We start from the raw sequence: 26,607 nt of genomic DNA, 5'->3' as shown, positions 1-26,607 counted from the left end.
TCGATTTAGAAAATACTTTTCAGGCAACAAATCCACATCTTCAAATGTAGTCAACACGGATATGGCATGTTTGCACAAAATTCCTCTTGATTCAAACAAACGACAACTTCAATTTACTTCACATACAGGGCCATTGTAGCAAACATTAAAAACGATTTTTTTCCTATAGGATTCATTAATTTCTACCCGTTCAATCACCTGATAGGTACGAATTCCACATTCACATTTTAAAAGAGAAGAACCACAATACATAATCTCTGAAATCTCCTTCTGAACTTCTCTAAACTTTGCATGGGTGTAAATTTTTTGAAATTGCTTCTCAAAGGGCCAATAGCTCACATATGAAATGGTGGTATTGAAGGAATCGAAATCAGCAACATTCTCAACCTCAACCTTCCTACGCAAAGCGTTATCAAATTGATCCACAAATTCTTTCAATGAGGTGGACGATTGCACATAACCATCAAAAAAGGCATTCATACTCTCACTACGTTGTGTGGTAGTCATGCCGGCCCAAAATACATCATTCAAATATGCTGGTACCCAAAATGTTCGTTCACTGTATAAACCACGCAGCCATGCATTCTCCTCCAGATTATAACACTCAAGCATACTCTGCCAACATGCATCAAACTCGTCACATGTATGAGAATTATACACACAATTTCGTATGTCACTCTTAATGGCATAGTATTGTGAATGTGATCCAAACTTTTCCGGAAGTTTTTTCAGTATATGCCATAAACAAAATCTATGATGGGCATTCGGAAACACCTTATTAATAGCATTTTTCATGGCCCTATCTTGATCTGTAATAATTGCTCTTGGCGCACGGCCCTTCATGCATTTCAACCATGCCTCAAACAACCAAACAAATGACGCCGTATCCTCACTTGAAATTAATGCCGCCCCTAAAAGAATTGATTGACCATGATGGTTTACTCCCACAAAAGGGGCAAATGGCATTTCGTATTTGTTAGTTAAGTATGTTGTGTCAAATGTAACCACATCACCAAAATCTTAATATGATGCTCTACTTCGTGCACCAGCCCAAAATACATTTCTCAGCCTACACTCATCATCCACATCTATATCAAAATAAAAATCATCATTTACTTTCCGCATTCTATTGAAATAGTCATGAAGTGCTGTGGCACCTCCTGTACCAAGGCGAAGGCGTCTTGAGTTCGCAATATAATTGCGACACTCTCTCTCTCCAAATGTAAGATTCTCATATCCCCCCGCTTTAACGGCTAGTGCGTTATAAATTTTATTCGTACGGATTCCAGCTCTATCATCTATATCAAGCTTTCTCTTCGTAGCAGGATCCAACTTCTTGTTGCACTGAAAGTATCTCGCTTTACCTGGGCTTAAGTCGTGATTATGCCCTAGATTTACATTTGTCACATACCACGATGTATCCACTAACGTTGCATTCAAAGTAGCCTTACACCCCGTTTTGCTTGTTTTGCTAGTCTTGCAAAGGTTATTACTTGAACTGGATGATGCTTTGCCTCCGCGAGCACATGTCAGAGTGATGTAATGTACATCTCCATTTTCATACTTTTTCTTCTTCTTTTGTGTCACACCAAAACCCGCTTGCTTTCCATAATTCCTATAATAGTCAACGACTTCCTCTATGGAGCCAAATAGCATACCGTTCTTAGGCTCCTCGACAACTTTATCTCCATCTATGAGCTTGGCCTTGGACCGACAATTATCCACACCATCATTCAATTGGTCATTAGCAACAATTTCATTTTCATCTATCACAAAATGAAAAGAAATAAATAAATAAATATGGTGTAAAGAACCCAACTATAAATAATAACATTTATAATGTTACAAAAATTAAAGGTAAGCATGAAGTGTCCAACATACCATTTTGAGGGTCCATTTCGATGGGCACAACATCATCAAGTTCAATATTTGTCAATGAACAATCATCTTCGTGTTATGAAATTAAGTCCAATTCTGATAAATCCATTTAAAATTTTCTGTAACAAATAACTATATATATCAATGCATTATCATTTAGTTCATAATTACAAGATAAGCACTCAAGAAACATAGCACTCAATAAATAAGAACAATATCAGGTTACTAATTAAATGGGGGAGGGAATAAAAAAAATCAAAAAACCACAAACAATATCCAATCAGGTGTTTTGATATATCCCCCATTTCAAATGCGTTTAAGCAACACAAGATCAACAACGTTCAAAATTTAATGAAAAATGAATTGTCTAAATGACCTCCATTAATATCCAAGGAGTAGTGCTTCAATTGAAAATTCAAAAAACAAGACAATATGAGCAAACTTCTATGACATATCATAGGAATAAAAAAAAATTCTTTAGCTTAGCAGAGGAATGAAATCAATTGTAAGACCCATAAATACAGAAAGATACAAAAGAAGCAGCATATCATGTTTGAGCATTTTACCAAGTCCATTTATTTTGACAGAATATCATTTGAAAAGCTTGGCAGGTTTTTTTTTTTAAAAAAAATTTAACCCCTCAATGCAGGTGGATATTTAAGAATGATATGATTGGGAAATTTTATAACTGTAGCCTTAGGGGAGAAAAGAAAAATCTATGAAGCTCAACTTTATTTTTTGTTCTTTTTAAAAAAGAAGCCTAAATTTCCTTATTAATTAGCAGAGTTTGCAAAAGGAAAGCAGTTGGTTTTTAAGGGAGGGAGAATAGAAAATAAGGAAGGGTGTCTGTGACTTTTGGTTTATTTTTTCTTTTTCTTTTTCTTTTGCTTCAGAATACTTGTTCATTTGAGCAAGTATTAGTTACATTCAATAATTAATTTTTGGCACCCATCACATTTCATATAAATTTTCATCACATGCAGAAGAATAAATAAATCAATGATTAATTTAATGCCCCAGTTGGTTGGTGGAAAAACCAAAGGAAAAGGATGGAAAATCAGCAACTAAGTATGTCACCAAATTCCGTAACAATTTCCGATCAGAGTTAAATGACAATTACCACCTGACTCACGTTTACTCTCACTCTTGAATTTCGTTGCCATTTCTAGAGGCCCAAAAAACAGCATAGACAACTCCAATTTCAGCAACAATTTCCACGTTTACTCTCACTCTTGAATTTCGTTGCCATTTCTAGAGAACCAAAAAATAGCATAGAAAACTCCAATTTCAGCAACAATTTCCATTTTCTCTCGCTTTCAACAACCTTTCTCACCAACCAAACATCACCACAAAACCCGATCTCACAGATTCCCACACCTACACAGAAAATCCTAGCTGTACGTACTGACGATACACACCGACCCGTATAGAGAGATTACTAAACAACGAAACCAAAGAACCAAACCGTAAAGATAGAGAGAGAGACAGACACAGAGAGAAAGTGGGTATTACCTAGGAGAGTTTCTTCTTCTTCTTCTTCTTCGCCTTCTCTGGTCGGTACAATCAGCAATGATAATTATTTGAATTCATAGACATCCCATTCTGAAGGCATTTTATAACCGGAAACCCAATAGCAAAAAACCACAAATCACAGCAAGGAACTAAAGAAAGCAACTCTGAAAACAACTGAAAAAACGCAAAAATGGGGGAGATCGGTACCAGAGCCGGAATTGGGGTCGTTCTGGGCCGGAAATGGGTCGCCGGAACCCTAAGTTTTGGCCGGAGGTGGAGGACGATGGTGGAGAACGAATGGTCGCCACCGGAATTGGAAGAACGACGGAGTTGGGTCGTGCGTTGAGAACGGCAGTGGCGGGTCGTGCGTGGAGAACGGCGACGCCGGGTCGTGCGTTGAGAACGGCGGTGGCGGGTCGTGCGTGGAGAACGGCGGTGGCGGGTCGTTCTTCGCGGTCGATGGTGGGAAGAAAATGGGCAGATGGAGAGAGGGAGGGAAAAAATGGGGGGAAGCTCTGAACTGAAATGAAGAAAATGGGAATAGATATCGACGAGTTGTTTTCAAAATTTGAATTTTTTTTTTTTGAAAAAAAAAAAAAAACAGTAAAACTAAAATGGCCCTTTCCACGTAGGAAAGGGCCGGGCAGGGGCCGGTAAGATGACTCCTGCCTATCATTACTCCTCGACCAGACCTTTTATATAGTTTGTAATAGTTATATTTAGTTATACGAAAGTTCACCGTAGCACATTGTAGTCATTTTATATATATATATATATATATATATATATATATATATATATTTTCCCTCTTTCCCTCCCCTCTCTCTCTCCCTCAACTTTCACAACAAAAAATATATTGAAAAATTATTTTTAAAGAAAGTAAAGAGTGAGATAGATAATCTGTTGTAATTTGTATTAAAAAATTGGGTAAATATAAAATAAATCCTTGGGTTTTTGTGAAAATCCTGAAAAATCCCTCACTATTTTTTTTTTTTTCAACATTGAATCCTTTAGTTTTTCGCGAATTTGAAACAGGTCCCTCTACGAGTTTTCCGTCCATTTTTCTAAGCTCCGTTAGTGCCACGTTAGCATTTTCACCACCTCATCCTAAAATAGTATTTTTTATTATTATTTATTAATTAAAATTTTATTAATTTTTTTTAGAAAAAAAAAAAAAAAAAAAAAAAGGAAAGAGGGGGGTTTGGGAGTGGCTGCTGGTGTGGGGGTGGCTTTCGGGCCACCTCATGGCACTAGAGGTAGCCGTGCGACCACCCCCAGGAGCTGAGAGTAATTTTTTATTTTATTTCATGTTCTTTAAACCATCCAAACATAATTTCAAAATACAAATTTTTTCAATATTTGTAATTTTGAATATAATAAAATATAAAATAATATAATACGAAAAAATCGCACATCGAAACGAGTCCTATATTTTTCAAATTCTGCAATGACGAAGCCTGTTTGGCAATTCGCTTACTTTTTTTTTTTTTTTTTTTTTTTTTTTTTTTTTAAAAAAAAGAAAAGACAAAAACCAAAAAAGTTAGACTCTTTCTTTTGTTCAGATTACCAATTAAATTTAAATATTTTTCTTTTGTGAGAGGCTGAATTAATAAAATAATATATTTTTTTCAGCTGATTATTTTATCACATACAATTGATATATATATATATATATATATATATATATATATATAAAATTGTAAATCGACAGAAATTTGTGCCCAAGTTAAACGAAAACAATATGAACGTACTTACCTCTGTTTTGTTTAAAAAAAACAAAAAAAAAACATCATGAACAAAACTTTGCATTTACTTTCACTTAATTAAATGCCTACACCAATTTAGCAAAATACATTGATATTAACTAAAAGGAAGTGGAGAAAAATGAAACTTTCTTTTTAAAGGTAAAACATTGAGATATATTCCTTTTCTTTTCTTTTTCTTTTTCTTTTTCTTTTTTTTTGACGAAAAAGCTATTTTTAATGGAGCATATCTTTTTTTTTTTTCTTTTTTTTTTTAAATATATATATATATATATATATATATATATACATTGCATAAGTAGAATATAATGTGTTATTTTTGTAGGTAAAGTCAGGGTTTTTGTGATGGAAAATGGTAGCTTTTAAGAAAAGAGAGGTTGAGTTGTGTGGATTGTATGTCCCATTTCGAGTTGGGATTTGATTCATACACAACACCATCACAACAATCACACAACAACCCCTCACATGAGGGTAGGTCCCAGTATGTGGGGTCCACCATCATGTGAGAGGTTGTTGTGTGATTGTTGTGTTGGTGTTGTAAATTTAACATTTTCCTTTCGAGTTTTGTGCTTCTTAAGAGTAGATCTTCAGCTTATGTTGTGAATTGGGCCGACATAGAGAATCTGCCCACGTCACAGAGCCAACCAAAGACCCATGTGCCTGCCCAGCAAGCCGATCTCAGTGTCTCACAATGCTATGCGAAGTAGAGGATCTGCGAGTTGATTCAACATTCACCTCGTTTGGAAAATTGTTCTAACAACTCATAAATGTGTTGTTGCGTAGATTCTTCAAATCTTGAAGTGTTGATACAAGAAAGTTTATTTCGTTGTTGTTAGGAATTATGATCTCTTATCATTATGATACAAGGTGAATATGATTATAGGGTGCAAGAGAATTAATGGAAGAATTCGGGTAGTAATATTAATGAGCCGGAGAATTAGGAGAATAAAAATGATAACAGTAATAGCAAGTTTGACGTGCCACCCTCCAAAACACAAAAGCAGTAAATGCCAGATGATAACCCTAATACCCTATAGGCTTTATATTTATAATCCCTTACAATTAAGTCCACTAAGCCATAGATAATAATAGCTCCACGTGAGACCCATTATGTGACGACCCGTTTTTTTTTTTTTTTTTTTTTTTAAACATGCAAACGGATCTTCACAGTAGCACGACTACTTATCGCTCAGCCAACATATGACACATGCCCCATAACATGCACCTGATAATCAGAGTTACATCTAACAACGGAATATAATAATCAATATGCAGCGAAAAACATATCATAAGCGGAAATACATCTAATACATAACAGTTAATTACAACAAGAGTCATTTACCAATCTATCTATTTAAAGCTTATAAAACATATTACACTAATTACATACTAAAATACAGGCTCAACAAATACGGATGACACGTAGGACATGGGCCATAAATAAAAGACCCAAAATACGGACTAACCTTGAGTCCGCGACTTATGACTGTCGCGATATGCTCCAATCATAGCATCTCAAACGCTAGGTGGACGAGTCAATATCTATATCCGTAGAACCTGCAACCAAATCATCAATGTATGTACGATTGCGGGGGTTACCGCATCCGTACAGGTGGAATTATGAGCCCACCGTCTTAGCATAAATAAATACACTAAGACCTCAGAGGTATACTATTCACTGAGTTTTCGCAAAGAACCAACTTTTCTTTTTCTAGTCATGCGTACATTATAACAGCCACCAATTTTATAAACTTTTGTTTGAAAACCCCCGTAGCTGATATAGCAAACATCGACTAATAGAAACATTAAAACATACTCGACAGCTAAGATTATACGTAGAAGATTCGTTATAAGAATCTATGGCATTTAAATCATCCGACCATCCGATAGAAATATACATAAGTACTTTTCTATTGAGACTCTTATGCATACTAATACGTCTAGCAAAACTACTCATAGTATAAAAACATCACACTCATGAAATCAATGCTAAACATACTCATGTAAGTTTCAGTTGTATTCCTATTGGGCGTTGGTCCCCCAATACTAGTTCATGCGTATGTTCCTAAGGGGCGTAAATCTCCCAATACTAGTTCATGTGTACGTTCGTATGGGGCGTAAATCCCCCTGGGGCATATGTCCTCCATTAGTTCATGCGTGTGTTCGTATGGGGCGTATGTTCCCCACCAGTCCATGCGTATGGGGCGTAGATCTCCCTGGGGCGTATGTCCCCCACTAGTTCATGCGTTTGGGGCGGAGATCTCCCTGGGGCGTATGTCCCCCTCTAGTTCATGCGTTTGGGGCGTAGGTCCCCCCATTAGTTCATGCCTATGGGGCGTAGATCCCCCTAATAGTTTGTTTATGCGTTCATGTTTCATGCTCAATGCTCATGCTCAAATATTATACATTAAATTTCATAATCATGCCTTTAACACATGCTTTCTTTATAAATCATAAACAGTCCTACATGTCGTTTCTTAGACAATTTGCATAACTTAAATCTCCAACATATACTCACTCTAAAATCACATATCATATTCATACTTCAAAACATCATCATAATTTCAATATACTCAAAAATACTTAAATCATCCAAAACAGATTATAATCAACATATAGTTGGTTCAGGTTTGTAAAACAATATATATTTTGCAATTCATCATATATGAAAATAATACTTCTCAGTGAGTAGAATACTCACTTTGGCTACACGGATATTAACCACTAGGTCTCCTAGACACCACCATGCAATGCATTACTGTAAAAACAATACATTGCACATTATTGACAACTTTTGATATTGGACTCACATTTAGTTCTTAAATTGCTTAAGAGCTAAACCATGGAAAACCCATAATATTTTAAGGGTTCCAAACGTCTACCCATAAATCCTAGACACTAACTAAAACTCAAACAATACTAACCGAAAGTATTTACTAAGGGTTAGATATTAAAATCACCATTTAATTATTTACTCATAATATTAATTACTAACCCGTAATTAATTTCACTAACCCATACATTATTTTCACTAACACTTTTATAATAATATTAGCCCTAAAATTATATTCAATAATCTCTAGATTATTTCTCACTAACATTTTCTCAATATCATTTACTCTAATATTATGTTCATAAATCTTTTTACATCAATTGCTAACATATTAACATAATTTAGCTATCTAAATTTTAATCACTTAAAACTCTCAAATTAATTTAACCCATCAAATTAGGGTTTCCAAAATTAACCCATAATTTATAAAATACTAACTTAATCACAACAAATATTAATCTCACTAACATAAACACTAATATATTTAAAATAATATTAACCCATAAATTAGGGATTAAAGGAACTTACCCAAAAATTTACCCAAATAATACTTGGTGTTTGGAGAATCTTTACAAGCTCCAAATAACACAAAGCCTAAAGAAAACACTATATCAAATTCATATTTTGCTAGATTTAACAAAAAATCTCAAAATATGAATTTAACTATTTACCTCAAAACGATCGGTGAAAACGTAGATTGGGTTTTGTAGATCACGTTACCGAAATCGGATTTGAGTTTGGACGGTTAGATATTCATAGATCATGATTTTTGTATGAAAAATCAAAGGAGATGAGAGTGAGAGAGAGAGAGAGAGAGAGAGAGAGAGAGAGAGAGAGGCGTTCTGCCTCTTTTAATTAAGGGATAATTGCACCGTTGGTCTCTGTGGTATGCCATAATTATTTTTCACTCCCTATGGTTTAAAAAGTGCATGGGAGGTCCTTGTGGTATGCAATAATTACAAATCGATCACTAGCGTCAAATTCTGTTAAAATTTTCAACAGATTCCGTCAAATGCCACGTCAGCGCCACGTGTCGCCATGACGCTGACATGCACGTCTTAATAAAATAATATAAATTTATTAAAAAATAAATAAATATACGTATTTTTTTTAAATAAAAAAAAAAACAAAAAAAGAAAAGAAAAAATGGGGCAACGGGGTGGCCGCGCGCCACCCAGAGGCCGCTTGGGGTGACGCACGACCACCCCTTTGCTAGCTTTTTTTCTTTAAAAAAAATAATATATTATTTTTAATAAATTTATATTTTTTTTTATTTAGATGGACATGTGTCGCCATATTATTGGCAACACGTGGCGTTGACATGGCATTTGACGGAATCTGTTAAATTTTTTAACGAAATTTGACTGTAGGGATTGATTTGTAATTATCGCTAATCATAAGGACCTCCCATGCACTTTTTAAATCATAGGAAGTGAAAAATAATTATGACATACCACAGGGACCAACGGTGCAATTATCCCTTTAATATATATATTAGTTTCATTGATGATGCGCCCCAAAACGGGACGCAAAGTGTGGGGCGCATGCTGCCTCACACCATGCTTAATACACACACACACACACACACACACACACACACACACACACACACACACACACACACACACACACACACACACACACACACACATATATATATATATATATATATATATATATATATATATATATATATATTTTTTTTTTTTGCGCATGCTGCCTCACACCATGCTTAATACACACACACACACACACACACACACACACACACACACATATATATATATATATATATATATATATATATATATATATTTGCGCATGCTGCCTCACACCATGCTTAATACACACACACACACACATATATATATATATATATATATATATATATATATATATATATATATATTTGCGCATGCTGCCTCACACCATGCTTAATACAGACACATATATATATATATATTTTTGCGCATGCTGCCTTACACCATGCTTAATACACACACATATATATGGCCATTTGGCCATTCCTTCTCTTAATGGCTGTATGGCCTTTTGATTTAAAGGCCATCAAGCCTCTTTTCATATATATATAATTTTATTTTCTAATTTCTTTTATTTTCAATTTTCTTTCTTAATTTCTTTATAATTTCATTTTTATTCTATTTTTTTTATAATTTCTTTTTCTTTTCTATTTCTTTGGACCTAAAAATATTCATTTACATTTTTTAATGACACTAAATTAATTTTAATCAATTATTTATTTGAATTTATACTTTAATTATTAAATAATGTCTTGAACATTACACATTAAGCTGCCCTTATTTACTACGTTCGGTGGCCCAAATACACTCTCTAGACGCACTGTTTGGACCGCTCTAGTGATTCTAGCTGTCACTCATCTCTCTATCTAACCATTTATCTTCGCCACGTGTCTCTTGCAACTCCACTTCTTCTTCGCACTTCTTAGTGAAAAACTATGAAAAAAAAAAAAAAAAAAGAAGCTACGGAAATAAACCAGAAATACAAAAAAAAAAAAAAACAAAAAAACACCAATATACAGCTACAGCTAAGGAGAAAATAGCGAAAAACTATGAAAAGAAAGAACAAGAAAGAAAAAAAAAATTGGGAAAGGGAGGAGGGATGGGAAGATATCTATCCCTCTTCGCTTGAAAAACCACATGTGGTGGAAAAGCCTCACAAAGGAGGTAGAAAGACCTTACTCTTTTTAGAGAGGAGGATAGTCTCTTTCTAGAGAGAGAGAGAGAGACAAGGATTCACAATGATATCTAAACATGAAAAATGCAAGCTATTAAAATTTTAAAAAGGTGACATGTTACCTAGGTGGCCAATTTTTTTTTTCTTCTAAAAGTTGTCTTTTTTTTTTTCTTTTTTTTTTTTTTTAATTTTTTTAAGAAGAGACTTTATTATTTAATAAACCAAAAGACAATACTTTGCTCAAAGATTTTTTATGAAATAAAACATAAAAACCGGAGAAAAATATCCTAAATTCTCATTAATAATATCATCTTTTTAATACGTAGTATTTTGCACCATTCAATAGAATAGAAGAATCGACCTTAATTTACATAATTTGATAACCTACGCATTTTAGGAAATCTTTATCCATCTACCGAGTGGCATCTGGCGGCTCGGGATGGGATTGAGAAATGAGCTCCCTCCCAGCTTAGAGCTGAAAGTTGTTTTGTTTTGTAAGAAATTAAATTAAGTAATTCTACATGGCGATCATCCGTCCCTCACTCGTCTATCGCGGTCGACGTGGCACCATGCCACGTCAGCTGAGTATAAAGACAAACAGTAATCTGTCTGTGTCCATAACAAGGGGATAAGCTCCGAAATATTAAACTCTTTTTTTTTTTTTAATCACATCTAATGGTTTAGTTGGCTCTTCAAAAGGTGATCATTATTAGATGTGATATAATTTAGTTGGCTTCTCTCTCTCGTTCTTGAACTACTTTGTTGCACGTTTTGCCATGGAAAACTTCTACTGCTACCTTGCTTTCTTCCTCTCTGTTGTTTTTTTGGTCATCAAACTTCTACACTCCCACAATCAAAAATTACCGCCGACTCCATTTGCTCTGCCAATAATCGGACATGCCCACCTCCTTAAACAACCGCTCTACCGAACACTAGAGACCCTGTCATCGCAGTATGGTCCAATACTTTACCTTAAATTTGGTTCCCGGTCTATCCTCGTACTATCATCTCCTTCCCTTGTTGAAGAATGCTTCACCAAGAATGACGTAATATTTGCAAATCGCCCCCGCACAATGGCCGCAGATCATTTCACTTACAACTTAAATTCTCCTGTCTGGGCTCCATATGGCCACCTGTGGCGAAACCTCCGCCGCATCTTGACCGTTGAGATCTTCTCTCAGATCAACCTCCAGAAGTCTTCCATCGTCCGACAAGAGGAAGTTCACTCCCTTCTCCGCCTAATATTCAAAGTCTCAAACAGAGGACCCCAAAGGTTGGAGTTAAGGTATTTGTTCTCACTCTTGATGTTCAATATAATGATGAGAATGGTTGCTGGCAAGCCCCGTGTCGGAGAGGAGGCGGCGGCAAGCATGGATGTGGGAAAGCAACAACTCAAAGAATTCAGGGAGACTTACGCTGCAGGCTTGTCTATGAATATATGTGATTTCTTTCCGATTTTGAGGTGGGTTGGTTACAAAGGGTTGGAGAAGAGTATGATCAGGCTGCAGAGGAAGAGAGACAAATTCGTGGGGGTTTTGATAGAAGAGATTAAGCAAAAGAAAGCGAGTTCCAGCTTGAATACCACTACTATAACGGCCGTGGAAAAGAAGAGAACGCTGATTGAAACTCTTTTGTCTCTTCGTGAATCTGAACCTGAACTCTGTTCAGATGATGTCATAAAAAGCATCGTTTTGGTAAGTAATCATATAAATCTTTCCCATTATTGCTTAATAGTGGGTTTGATTACTTTTTGTACGTCGTCAATGTGGTTTTTACATCATTTTCTTTTAACCAAAGAAACTATATATCCAGCTCTGTTGTAGCAGAACATGATGCAGTTTGTGTAAGGTATAAAGTAAAGCAACTAAAGACAGCAATTCATATGCATGAAAAGTCCCACATGATTCATCCATGCATCATCTCAGCATTCAGATGATACTTCTGATTATACCATTTAGTGTAATATTCCAACATATTTCAGTCAATTACTGTTTGGGTGGGTACAGAATTAATCTTTAAGAAGATCGAGCTACTTCTGATGATCAATTGAATTATTCCACCACCTTCTGATGATCAATTGTAACTCAAAATTTATTCTAACGTTACTAGAGCATTTAATGTGTTTCAGCTGATGTTTGTTGCGGGAACAGATACAACAGCAACAACCATGGAATGGGTAATGTCACTGCTTCTGAATCATCCAGATGCATTGCAGAAGGTTAAAGCAGAGATCGACAGCCAGGTTGGACATGGGCGCTTGCTAAATGAATCTGATCTTCCCAAGCTTCCCTATCTTCGCTGTGTCATCAATGAGGCACTTAGACTATATCCTGTCGCCCCACTTTTGCTACCTCACTTTTCTTCAAAAGATTCCACTTTGGGGGGCTTTCAGATACCAGGAGGGACGATTTTGTTGGTGAATGCATGGGGCATTCATAGGGATCCCAAGCTGTGGGAGGAGCCCGCCAGGTTCAAGCCAGAGAGATTTGAAGCATTCGACGGAGAAGGAGAGAGGTTCAAATTCATTCCGTTTGGAACAGGGAGGAGGACATGCCCCGGCGCAGGCATGGGCGTGCGGACAGTGTCATTGGCATTGGGTGCACTCATTCAGTGCTTTGATTGGGAAAGGGTTGGGATGGAGAGGGTGGACATGAGCCCATGTTTCGAAGTTCTTCTGTCAAAGGCTGAGCCTTTGGAGGCTGTTTGTAGTCCACGCCAATCCATGACTACCATCCTCTCTCAACTTTGATTATATGATATCTGTACCTAATTTCTACCGATAAATAAACATCTTTTCTTTTGTCCCTTTCTTTCCTTCTTTTTCTGAAGGTTCATTGTACTGAGGTTGTAATACAACTTTTTCTCTTATCAATATTGGTTGGATGTCACCAAATTTGTGAACAAAATTTCGGGTTGGATTCTATTTTGTCACGAGAATTGATAGAATGAGGACGTTTATCCCCTATTTTAATATAAAAAAAATTAATTTTAAAAACAAAAATACATTTTTCTATTGTTTTTTTTGTTTTCTTTTATTAAAATTAATTTTTTTTTTATATTAAAATGAAGGAAAAGAGACGGTTAAATCAATTCTCATAAATGTCATAGGGTCAGTATGCAGCTGCCTATGATTTCAATAATTTTTATTTTTATTTTTCTTTTCAATACGTTGAAAACAATGTTAATTAACGTTTGAGCCAAAATGTCTTATATGAAGACAATTGGACACGTCATGATTGAGACTTTTTTTTTTTTTTTTTTTCCCCACCCCTATCTACTAAGGAATTCATCCCTATCTTCCTACCCAACTCCCTGGCCTCAACCTTTCTTTCCAAATTCTATAACTCGTCTCCCCCTTAACTTAATTACTGTTAAGGGGGAGACGAGTTATAACTCGTCTCCCCCGGTGGTTTATGGGTCCTTTTGATGGTGATTTTTGGTCTTTTTGTTATTTTTTTTTTTGTCCTTTTTGATAGTCGCCGGAGTAGTTGGTTTCTTTTGGTGTTTTCTACTCATTCTCGGCCAAATGGGTATTTTTGGAGTGGGTATTTTCGTCTATCGGTGGCGTGGGAATTCTTACCGGCCCTCACCGGATCTTGACAACGTCCTCGACGACAAGCTGGACGAAGATCCGGTGCGGATCTCGCTGGATTCACCGGCCCTTTCTCCAAATCTCGCCGGATCTCACCGACCCTTTCTCCAGATCTCGCCGGATCGTCGGATCTCGCCGGATACACCGGCCCTTTCTCCATATACCGTATACAATGTTAGAAAGAAAAAAAAAAAAATGAAGAAGAAAAGATATCTGTTCCTTTCTTCTTCTTCTTCTTCTTTCTTTTTTTTTTTTTTTTTTTAAAAAAAAAAATTCCTGATTTTGGCAACGTGTGTAAGGAATAGGTGGCTAAAAATATATAATTTTTTATTTTTAAAATAAAAATAAAAATAAAAATACATTTAGCCACTTGAAGATACATGTGGCTAAAAGTCAAGTGGCTAAATGTCAAATATATAAAATTACATGTTGCTAAATGTACATTTAACAACAACCAGATTCCCCAAGCAAAACCCACGTGGCTAACTGCACGTGGCTAGCAATTAGCCACGTGGATGACCCTCATGCACATGGCTAGCTGCAAGTGACTAAAAAACTAATTTTTTGTAGTGTCTATCTCTTTTGAGGTTTTTTATTTCAATAACAGCAATGTCAGCTCCTCCTCCACCATGCAGTCGGATTTGGCTTCCCCTAAGTATTCCCTTTGGCGGATCCGTCATTTTCTTGAAGTTTTTGGATTTGGGTTTTTCAAACTCAGATCTGTGAATTTTTGAAAGCCTCACCCTCAAACGTGCTATTCCACCGTGCTCCTCAGCTTCATCACTTTCATCCTCCATCGATCTCGCCTTCATCTGGCCAGCACGCGCCAGCTCGTGGCCCTCATGTGCCCGCGAGTAGATCTTACTTGCAGGCGCGTGAGTCTCACGTGCCAACGCGTAGATTGCCATCCACCATCGCGCGAGCTCCTCTTCCGCCAATGTTGCTGCTGTTTTGTGGTTCTTTGCTTTTTGTTTGCTGTATTTCAGTTGTTTTCCCACACTTTTGTGGGTGTTTTCTGTAATTATGTTTGTGTTTTGTTGTTTTTGTTATGTGGTTTGGGTTATAATCTCCCAGTTCCTTTGAAGGCTGATTAGTTAGTCGAGGTTATTGTAACTGAGTTTTGTTCTTTACCAACGGATCCTCTTCGGTCTTTGGCAGTGGTTCTTTAACAACAACCACCAGCAATCATCTTCCGGTGATTGTTGTTTTTACTGGTTGGGGCTCTTTGAGCCATTTTGCCATTTAAAACCGCTTTCTACGGCCCCAGCAAAGGCCCAGCTTATTTATGATTCTTTTGGAATCATAGATGATTACCATTGCCTATTGTTACCTGCTTGTGTTTGTATTTTGCTGCCTTGATCTCCTTTCCCATGTTTGAATAGGAAAAAAAAAAAAAAACAACAACAACAACTCTTATGGATTCAATTGCTATTATAAAGTGGGATCTGGCTTCAGAACACTACAACACATTTGCTGTTAAAATATGAATGGCCCAAGTTTAACTCAGATTTTTTTAAGGGTTAAATACATATTTGCCCCTGTGCTGTACGAATTTTATTTTTTGCCCCCTCAGTTTTGTTTTGTATCAAAAATGGTACATGTGGTATGAGAAAAGACAGAATTGGTACTTCCGTCCAAAACTAACGTCCAACCACGTCATCCTACAGGTGTCAGCGTACATGTGCGACACCTGTCCCCATGGCACACCTCAGTGCTGACGTGGCTACCGTTTTTTTTAATTATTATTTTAATGATTTCTTATATATAATAATAATAATAATAATAATAATAATAATAATAATAATAATAATAATAATATAAAAAAAAAAAAAAAAAAAATCTGGGGTGGCTTGAGCCACCTTCAAGGTACCATTTCTGATACTTATTCAAACCACTTGGGGCACATCATGAAATTTATAAAACCACATGGGTATATATGGGAAAAAAAATTGTGTTTAAGTAACAAACATTTAGTCATTTTTTGGGTTATATCAATTGGCCACTCATATAATTTTGTGTTTCATGACTGATTGTGTTTTGGTTTGTTTTTTTTTTTTTTTGAAGGGTTCAATTCTTGTCAACATGTTATTTTGATACACGACAGGCATACATGTTACTTTTTGTTCAAAACAGGCATACCAAATATACCAAATATTATTTGTGTATAGAGTATCATTTATGATATAATTACAAAACTAAAGTACCATTTCTGGTACTTATTAAAACCACATGGGGCACATCATGAAATGTATAAAACAACAGGGGTGTATATTGGAAAAGAAAATTGTAGTTTTTAATTTTAAGGTTTTTTTTTTAAAAAAAAATATAAAAAAATAAAATTATAGCGGTGGCTTAGCCACCCCTTTGGGCCACATGGGGTGGCCGAATCACCCCTTGGCCAAAATGTGGGTGGCCGACCACCCCCAATGGCCAAAGTAAAAAAAAAAAAAAAATCAAAAAAAAAAAAAAATTAGGTTTTTCGGCCACCGCCACGGGCCACGACCACCCCCCAGACCCCTAGCCCAAATGGGCGTGGCTCGGCCACCCACATTTTGGCTAAGGGGGTGATTCGGCCACCTCATGTGGCACAAAGGGTGGCTGAGCCACCGTTATAATTTTTTTTTTTTTTGAAAAAAAAAAAGAAAAAAACCTTCAAATTAAAATCCACATTTTTTTTTTCTTCAATATATACCCTTGTGGTTTTATACATTTCATGACGTGCTCCATGTGGTTTTAATAAGTACCAGAAATGGTACTTTAGTTTTGTAATTATATCATAAATGGTACTTTATACACAAATAATATTTGGTATATTTGGTATGCCTATTTTGAACAAAAAGTAACATGTATGCCTGTCGTATATCAAAATAGCATGTTGACAAGAATTGAACCCTTCAAAAAAAAAAAAAAAAGACAAAACAAAACACAATCAGTCATGTGTAACAATTGGAAACACAAAATTATATGCGTGGCCAATGATATAACCCAAAAAATGACTAAATGTTTGTTACTTAAACACAATTTTTTTTTTCCATATATACCCCTGTGGTTTTATAAATTTTATGATGTGCCCCATATGGTTTAAATAAGTATCAGAAATGATACCTTGAGGGTAGCTCAGCCACCCCTTTGTCCAAAATGGGGGTGACAGCCACTCCAGATATATATATATATATATATATATATATATTATATTATTATTATTATTATTATTATTATTATATATAAGAAATCATTAAAATAATAAAAAAAATGGTAGCCACGTCAGCGCTGAAGTGTGCCACAGGAACAGGTGTCGCGCATGTACGCCGACACTTGTAGGATGACGTGGCTGGACGTTAGTTTTGGACGGAGGTACCATTTCCGTCTTTTCCCATATCACAGGTACCAATTTTGGTACAAAACAAAATTGAGGGAGCAAAAAATAAAGTGCGTAAAGCACATGGGTGTTTAGCCTATTTAACCCTTTTTTTTAATTAAACCGTACGTGTCGTTTGAGCTTCACAGCAAATTGTCTATTTTCTTTTGTAACTTGACGCCGTTTGGGTAGGAGAATCGTCTCTTTCAATGGCAACACGGGAAACATCACTTAAGAGTGGTGGACATGATTGCCCATTACCAAAATGAACCCACGTACCTCCCACAAATCTCACTCTCTCTGATGAACAAAAACATAGGCACCTCCACCATGTCAATGTCCTTCAAGAACAAAAACAGAGTTAAAGTGTGTGACTTTGTCGATTTTCTCTTGCTTGCAAAGCTCCCTTGTCTTTTCTGATTCATCGCCCAGCAAGCCCTGTGTTGGATGCGTTGTTGCTTGCCTGAGGGCTGAGGTAAAAATTTCATCACACATACATCTTTGATGAAAATCTGCTTTGAAACTTTCAATTTTGTTGCATACTTTACTACCCTGATCTGCATATTCTGCTCCTTGGGTTTTCGTTTCTCTCAATTTTGCTCACTTCTATATGTGCATCTAAAGTTGTGCTTCTCCTGTGGTGAATTTCAGCTTTATAAAGTTATGGAAAAGCACGGCATCGTCACCATTCTTCGGCCAGACAGCAAAAGAACCAAAGATGCTTCTCTTCAAAGAACTCTATCCGCAGACATGTCATCCAAGAAATGGCTCTATTTCCTATCCGATATGTGGAGCTCTATTTCCTATCCAAACGGCGTCAAGTTACAAAAGAAAATAGACGATTTGTAGTGAAGCTCAAACGACACAGTTTTAGTTTAAAAAAAGTCTGAGTTAAATGTGGGCCATTCATATTTAAACATTAGATGTCTTTTAGTTTTTCACTGTAGCACTGAAGCCGGATCCATCTCGAGCAGACCTTTTATATAGTTTATAATAGTTATATTTAGTTATACGAAAGTTCACCGTAGCACATTGTAGTCATTTTATACATATATATATTTATTTATTTTTTCCCTCTTTCCCTCCCCTCTCTCTCTCCCTCAACTTTCACAACAAAAAATATATTGAAAAATAATTTTTAAAGAAAGTAAGGAGTGAGATAGATAATCTGTTGTAATTTGTATTAAAAAATTGGGTAAATATAAAATAAATCCTTGAGTTTTTGCTAAAATCCTGAAAAATCCCTCACTATTTTTTTTTTTTTTTAACATTGAATCCTCTAGTTTTTTGCGAATTTGAAACAGGTCCCTTTACGAGTTTTTCGTCTATTTTTCCAAGCTCCGTTAGTGCCACGTTAGCATTTTCACCACTTCATCCTAAAATACTATTTTTATTTTTATTATTTATTAATTAAAATTTTATTATTTATTTTTTTAAAAAAAGGAAAGAGTGGGGTTTGGGGGTGGCTTTCGGGCCACCTCATGGCACTGGAGGTAGCCGTGCGACCACCCCCAGGGGCCGAGAGTAATTTTTTATTTTATATTTTATTTCATGTTCTTTAAACCATTCAAACATAATTTTAAAATACAAAATTTTTCAATATTCGTAATTTTAAATATAATAAAAAATAATATGATATAATACGAAAAAATCGCACCATCTAAATGAGTCCTATATTTTTCAAATTCTGCAATGACGAAGCCTGTTTGGCAATTCGCTTACCTTTTTTTTTTTTGTTTTAAAAAAAAAAAAAAAAAAAAAAAAAAAAAAAAAAAGACAAAAACCAAAAAAGTCAAAACTCTTTCTTTTGTTCAGATTAATTACCAATTAACTTTAAATATTTTTCTTTTGTGAGAGGCTGAATTAATAAAATAATATATTCTTTTCAGTTGATTATTTTATCACATACAATTGATATATAAATCGACAGCAATTTGTGCCCAAGTTAAGCGAAAAAAAATATGACCGTACTTCCCTCTGTTTTGTTCTTTTTTTTATTATTTTTTTTAAAAAATCATGAACAAAACTTGGCATTTGCTTTCGCGTAATCACATGCCTGAGAGATATTTTTTCTTCGGAAGGGCGAAAAAACCGAAGAAGAAAAACGAAGTGAGAGCAAAGTTCGGATGTTTTGTTTCGCCCGCCGCGGGGGGTGGGCTTCATGCCTTCTCCTCCGGGTGTTGGTGTCTCCTCTTAACCTTTAGGAATAGGGTGGCTTTTGTTTTACCTTGGCTTATTTTCAGGGGTGAATGATATTTTTCTCCAAGCTTTTAGGGCTGTTGGAGCTTTGTTCTTCTCGATGTTTGAACTGGTGGAGGTTGTTTTTTGTTTTTTTTTGACTTTTTTCCTGTTGTTTCTTTGTGCAAGCAGAGTTTTTTAGGTGCTGGGACTAACCAATGAGGGCAAGTCACCGTGTTTTGTATGTTTTTTGGATTGAAATTTTGGGATCTAGATCTACACTTCTTTCTCCATTATTGCACAACACTGGCCTTACCATTGGGTTCATCGGCGTCCTCCGAGTCCCCCGAAGTTCTGCGTGTCCCCCATCGCCCCCTCCACATCGGCGCATGGCATTTATGCACCAGGGACCTTCCTGGCGTATGATGGCCACGCACCACTCTCCCGCCTTCCATTACCACGACTGACGGCGTTTTTTGGACGCTCTGGTGTTTTTTTGCTGGCGGCTCCCCCCCTCCCCTCACCGGGCTCTGTTGGTGGTTTTTTTGTTATCTTGTTGTTCTTGTTTTTTAGATGCAATTTTTCCGGCCATCTTCGTTGGCAGGGTGTTTTTCTGGATGTGTGTTTCGCTTCACATGCTCTGTTGATGCCATATCTGTTGTTGGATGCTATGTTCTTTAGTTAGATCTGCAGGCCACCTGTTAAATGTTTGGATATTATTGAACTTTTTCGCTTTATAGCGTAGATCAGCCATCTTTTATTTTTAGTAGTGGTGCTTATTTGTTTAGAGTGGCTTCTAATGTTTATTCTTGTAATCTTTAGGTGTTTTTAGGTAGTTTGCTCCCAAATAAAAAATTAGTTCTAATTTTATGTTTAGGAAGTCTTTGTATTCTTTAACGTTGTAATTGGACCTTTGGGTCTTTTTAATGAAAGCAGGTACTCTTTGTTTTAATAAAAGCAGGTACCCTTAAACTTTCTTTTGAAGGGTAAAATATTGAGATATATTCTTTTTTTTTTTTTTTTTTTTTTTTGACGAAAAAGCTATTTTTAGTGGAGCATATCCTTTTTATATATATATATAGCATTGCATATCCTTTGATTACATTCATTATTCACATGCATTGCATAACTAGAATATAATGTGTTATTTTTGTAGGTAAAGTCAGGGTTTTTGTCATAGAAAATGGTAACTTTTAAGAATAGAGAGGTTGAGTTGTGTGGATTTTATGTCCCATTTCGAGTTTTGTGCTTCTTAAGAGTAGATCTTCGGCTTATGTTGTGAATTGGGCCGACTTAGAGAGCCTGCCCACTTCGCAGAGCGAACCAAAGACCCATGCGCCCAGCAAGCCAATCTCAGTGTCTCGCAATGCTATGCGAAGTAGAGGATCTGCGAGTTGATTCAACATGCACCTCGTTTGGAAAATTGTTCTAACAGCTTTATAAATGTGTTGTTGCGTAGATTCTTCAGATCTTGAAGGGTTGATACAATAAATTTTATTTCGTTGTAGTTAGGAACTATGATCTCTTATCATTATAATTTTATGTTTCATTGTTCAAACTTTATATTTTAGTTTATTTTGATTTTAGTACAACTATTAATTGTTTAGCATTTTATATTGATTTTAAGTATTTTTCAAATCTTATATAGGATTGGTAGATAAATATATGAATCTAGGGCTTCGTTTGTTTTGACATAACTTATTTTTTGAAAAATATTTTTCATATTTTTTGATATTTGGTACGCTTGAAAATGTGGTCAAACTGAAAATATTTTTGGTTGACTAGGAAAACCTTCTTTAGTTTTCGTGAAGTGGTTTCCCTTTTTTAAAATCATAAGTTATTTTCTGAGTATGAGCTTCTCATTCTTGCACGCACTCTCTCCTGTAATTAACAATTTTCGCTGGAGGTTGCCGGAAGTCGTTAGTCATTTTTCACTGTTGCTAATTTTCTGTACGAGCTAAACACTGAAAAATATTTTACTTCGAAACATACGGAGCCTAGATATGAAAATTTCAAAAATTAATAATTGATAAAGAAGCTTCCCATCAATAAACCCAAATGGAAAAGGCAATACAGAGAATAAAACAAACAGTAGGCAATGGATTCAGAAGGATTCAGTTAATTCTAAGGGTCGTACAAAGCGATAAACAAAAGCAAAATAGCTCAGTTATGGACCCCAAGTGTTAAAGGCAATAACTACCGTCAAGTAATTGTTGCAGGAAAAGTATTGCGAGAACCGAACCGAATTTGTCAACAAGGAATAAACACTGGCTACAAAAGTCTCCACTATTAAATCAAACCACATAAGATGTACGTGGGAGAAGGTACCCACAAAATACAAAGAAAGCAACAAAACACACACACACACAAAAGGGGCAAAAAAAAAAAAAAAAAAACTAACAAAAAAGACAAAAAAAAAAAAAAAAAAAAGCTACAGAATTAACCCAGAAATACAATAAAAACACCAATATATAGTTGCAACGGCGGGGGAGGGCAATGGAGTTGCAAGCCTCACAAAAGGGGTGGAAAGACCTTACCCTTTTTAGAGAGGATGATAGTCTCTTTCTAGAGAGAGAGACAAGGATTCTTAATGATATTTAAACATGAAAAATGCTACCTATTAAAATTTTAAAAAGGTGACTTGTTAACGAGGTAGCCAATTTTTTTTTCTTCTAAAATTTGCCTTTTTTATTTTATTTATTTATTTGTTTTTCTTTCATTTTAGAAGAAATGCTTATTATTTAATAAACCAAAAGACAATTTTTTGCTCAAAACTTTTTTACGACATAAAACGTAAGAACCGAAAAAAAATATACTCAATTCTCTTTGATAATATGATTTTTTTAAATAGATAGCATTTTTCACTTTTCATAGAAGAATCGACCTTAATTTAGGTAATTTGAGAATCTAAGCATGCATTTTAGGAAATCTTTATCCATCTGCCAATGGCATCCGGCGGCTCGGGATGGGATTGAGAAATGAGCTCCCTCCGGGCTTAGATCGAGTTCAAAGTTGTTTTGTTTTGTAAGAAATTAAATTTAGTGCAGTGAGGATGTTTGCCGACGACGACCCATGGCTTTCCGTGAAAGTGGGGGTTCATGAAATTTTCTAGACAAACAGCAATCTGTCTGCTTTCTGCATAGCAATGGGATAAGCTCGGCTCGTTCTATCTCACAGTGAAATCTCATCTAATAATTTAGTTGGCTCTTCAAAAGGTGATATGATTGTCCATCTAAAAAAAAAAGGCGATATGATAATCTCTTCTCTCTCTAGTTGTTGAACTACTTTGTTGCAAGTTTTGCCATGGAGAACTTCTACTGTTACCTTGCTTTCTTCCTCTCTGTTGTTTTTTTCATCATCAAACTTCTACACTCACACAACCAAAAATTACCGCCGACTCCATTTGCTCTGCCAATAATCGGACATGCCCACCTCCTTAAACAACCTCTCTACCGAACACTAGAGACCCTGTCATCGCAGTATGGTCCAATGCTTTACCTTAAATTTGGTTCCCGGTCTATCCTCGTACTATCTTCTCCTTCCCTTGTTGAAGAATGCTTCACCAAGAATGACGTAATATTTGCAAATCGCCCCCGCACAATGGCCGGAGATCATTTCACTTACAACTTAACTTCTCCTGTCTGGGCTCCATATGGCCACCTGTGGCGAAACCTCCGCCGCATCTTGGCCGTTGAGATCTTCTCCCAGATCAACCTCCAGAGGTCTTCCATCGTCCGACAAGAAGAAGTTCACTCCCTTCTCCGCCAAATATTCAAAGTCTCAAACAGAGGACCCCAAAGGTTGGAGTTAAGGTATTTGTTCTCACTCTTGATGTTCAATATAGTGATGAGAATGGTTGCTGGCAAGCCCTGTGTCGGAGAGGAGGAGGCGGCGGCAAGCATGGATGTGGGAAAGCAACATCTCAAAGAATTCAGGGAGACTTACGCTGCTAACTTGTCTATGAATATATGTGATTTCTTTCCGATTTTGAGGTGGGTTGGTTACAAAGGGTTGGAGAAGAGTATGATCAGGCTGCAGAAGAAGAGAGACAAATTTTTCAGGGTTTTGATAGAAGAGATTAAGCAAAAGAAAGCTAGTTCCTTGAATACCACTACTATAACGGACGTGGAAAAGAAGAGAACGCTGATTGAAACTCTTTTGTCTCTTCGTGAATCAGAACCTGAACTATGTTCAGATGATGTCATAAAAAGCCTCGTTTTGGTAAGTGATCGTTTAAATCTTTCCCATTATTGCTTAATGGTGGTTTTGATTACTTTTTGTTCGTACGTTGTCACTTGTCAATGTGGTTTTTACATTATTTTCTTTTAACCAAAGTATAACTATCCAACTCTGTTGTAGCAGAACAGGATGCAGTTTGTGTAAGGTAAAAAGTAAGCAACTAAAGACAGCAATTCATATGCATGAAAAGTCCCACATCATTCATCCACGCATCATCTCATCATCTCGAAATTCTTCTTCAACTATCAATCAATACGAAATCTCGATTGAAACTTCCCATTGAAAATAGGAGTGTCTCAGACTTGTACCTCAAAATTTATTCTAACGTTACTAAAGCATTTAATGTGTTTCAGATTATGTTTGTTGCGGGAACAGATACATCATTAACAACCATGGAATGGGCAATGTCACTGCTTCTGAATCATCCAGATGCATTGCAGAAGTTTAAAGCAGAGATCGACAGCCAGGTTGGACATGGGCGCTTGCTAAATGACTCTGATCTTCCCAAGCTTCCCTATCTTCGCTGTGTCATCAATGAGGCACTTAGACTATATCCTGCAGTGCCACTTTTGTTACCTCACTTTTCCTCAAAAGACTCCACTTTGGGGGGGTTTCAGATACCAGGAGGGACGATTTTGTTGGTGAATGCATGGGGCATTCATAGGGACCCCAAGCTGTGGGAGGAGCCCGACAGGTTCAAGCCAGAGAGATTCGAAGCATTCGACAGAGAAAGAGAGAGGTTCAAATTCATTCCGTTTGGAACAGGGAGGAGGGCATGCCCCGGCGCCGGCATGGGCGTGCGGACAATGTCATTGGCATTGGGTGCACTCATTCAGTGCTTTGATTGGGAAAGGGTTGGAAAGGAGAGGGTGGACATGAGCCCAGGTTTAGGATTTCTTCTGTCAAAGGCTGAGCCTTTGGAGGCTGTTTGTAGTCCACGCCAATCCATGACTACCATCCTCTCTCAACTTTGATTATATGATATCTGTGCCTAATTTCTACTGATAGTTAAACATCTTTTCTTTTGTCCCTGTATTTCCTTCTTTTTCTATATATATTTAACTAACTTTTTGTCTTATCAATATTGGTTGGAGGTCACCAAATTTGTGGACAAAATTTTGGGTTTGATTCTATTTTGTCAAGGTCAGTATGCGGCTGCCTATGATTTCAATAAATTTCATTTTTATTTTTTTGTCAATAAACATAGTTTTGTTATTTATTTATTTATTTATTATTTTTTACACTAAATGCTAAAAATAGTTGCCAGTTTAAACGAGTCATATGTAGCTTTTTTTAGGATAAAAATTTCCTACAAACCGGTTTGTAAGAAATTGTCTACAACCCACGTATAAAATTGACATGTGTTCCTTGGCATATGAGAATCACATGTTATTTACATAGCATTTTCTTCTTACATGCTTTTTTATAGCATTAATAAAAAAAACATGCGTTTTTTTACATGTTTAAAGGACATGTAACAATCTTATATGTAGGTTGTAGTTGTAGGAAATTTCCTACAAATCGGTTTGTAGAAAATTTCTATCCCTTTTTTTATGGGCATGTTTGGGTGACATTTGTTTTTTTTTTAAAAAGTATGTTTGAGTTTTTTTTAAAAAAATTTAAATTCTACTTAAATTTTATTTAATTTTGTCTGATGTTCTCTAAACTATCCAAACATAATTTCAAAAAACAATTTTTTTGAATATTCGCAATTTTGAATATAAGAAAAAATAGTATAATATAATACGAAAAAATCGCACACCCAAACGAGCCATATATTTCTCAAATTCTTCAATGACGAAGCTCGTTTAGCAATTCACTTACTTTTTTCAAAAAAAAAAAAATTAAAAATTAAAAATTAAAACTCTTTTTTTTTTTTTTTTTTTTTTTTCAGATTATCAAACAACTTTAAATATTTTTCTTTTGTGAGAGGCTGAATTAATAAAATAATATATATTTTTTTTCAGTTGATTATTTTACCACATACAACTGATATATCTATATATATATATATATATTGTAAATCGACAGAAATTTGTGCCCAAGCTAAGTATGAACGTACTTACCTGAGTAGGCTGAGTTACCTCTTTTGTTTTTCAAAAAAAAAAAAATAAATAACAAATAATCGGAAAAGGAAAAACAACAAAATTATTGCATTAACAATCAACATAATGCATTAACAATCAACATATTGTGCTTATTTTTTAAAAAAAAAAAAAAAAAAAAAAAAAAACCATAATGTGCTTATAGAAAAAAAAAATGTTTCCCACCAAAAAAGAAAAAAAAAATAGCATGCATTATGAATAAAACTTGGCATTTGCTTTCACTTAATTACATGCCTACACCAAAACAATAAATCAACTAGGCAATCTAGCAATTTAACAAGTTTTGTGTTTCTTTTTTCTTTTTTTTGAAAAAGATAGAATTATATTAAGAAATCACTGAGAATTACATATGCTTAGCAGTAACAAGATCCTGGATGAAGGATGGACACTCCTCCTTCCGGCTTACATTATTGTATAATAACTAGTTTTGTGTT

General features: G+C 35.6%; 3 protein-coding genes across 3 annotated transcripts; 2 read left to right on the top strand and 1 right to left on the bottom strand.

Moving 5' to 3' along the window:
- Nucleotides 1-1,020: 1,020 nt before the first annotated feature.
- Nucleotides 1,021-1,897, bottom strand: LOC133866114 (protein FAR-RED IMPAIRED RESPONSE 1-like). The gene is made up of 2 exons (XM_062302670.1): nt 1,882-1,897; nt 1,021-1,766 (listed from the first exon to the last, which is right to left on the bottom strand). Exons 1-2 carry the CDS (start codon nt 1,895-1,897, stop codon nt 1,021-1,023), a joined length of 762 nt encoding a protein of 253 aa, XP_062158654.1.
- A 9,511-nt stretch (nt 1,898-11,408) lies between these two features.
- Nucleotides 11,409-13,506, top strand: LOC133866040 (cytochrome P450 81C13-like). The gene is made up of 2 exons (XM_062302606.1): nt 11,409-12,395; nt 12,830-13,506. Exons 1-2 carry the CDS (start codon nt 11,478-11,480, stop codon nt 13,448-13,450), a joined length of 1,539 nt encoding a protein of 512 aa, XP_062158590.1. The 5' UTR covers nt 11,409-11,477; the 3' UTR covers nt 13,451-13,506.
- Nucleotides 13,507-22,938: 9,432 nt separating this feature from the next.
- On the top strand, nt 22,939-25,098 carry LOC133866452 (cytochrome P450 81C13-like). The gene is made up of 2 exons (XM_062302983.1): nt 22,939-24,050; nt 24,422-25,098. The coding sequence occupies exons 1-2, from the start codon at nt 23,133-23,135 to the stop codon at nt 25,040-25,042; spliced, it is 1,539 nt and encodes a 512-aa protein (XP_062158967.1). The 5' UTR covers nt 22,939-23,132; the 3' UTR covers nt 25,043-25,098.
- Nucleotides 25,099-26,607: the final 1,509 nt, after the last annotated feature.

This window comes from Alnus glutinosa, chromosome 4, assembly GCF_958979055.1.
Source record: "Alnus glutinosa chromosome 4, dhAlnGlut1.1, whole genome shotgun sequence".
In the NCBI taxonomy this organism is placed as follows: Eukaryota; Viridiplantae; Streptophyta; class Magnoliopsida; order Fagales; family Betulaceae; genus Alnus; species Alnus glutinosa.
This window is presented reverse-complemented; position numbering and strand designations above follow the sequence as displayed.

Excerpts from the sequence above, each read along its gene's own strand:
- LOC133866040 (XM_062302606.1), top strand. The coding sequence starts at position 11,478 with ATGGAAAACTTCTACTGCTACCTTGCTTTCTTCCTCTCTGTTGTTTTT. Across the intron at positions 12,396-12,829 it reads TCATAAAAAGCATCGTTTTG|CTGATGTTTGTTGCGGGAAC; the intron begins GTAAGTAATCAT and ends AATGTGTTTCAG.
- LOC133866452 (XM_062302983.1), top strand. The coding sequence starts at position 23,133 with ATGGAGAACTTCTACTGTTACCTTGCTTTCTTCCTCTCTGTTGTTTTT. Across the intron at positions 24,051-24,421 it reads TCATAAAAAGCCTCGTTTTG|ATTATGTTTGTTGCGGGAAC; the intron begins GTAAGTGATCGT and ends AATGTGTTTCAG.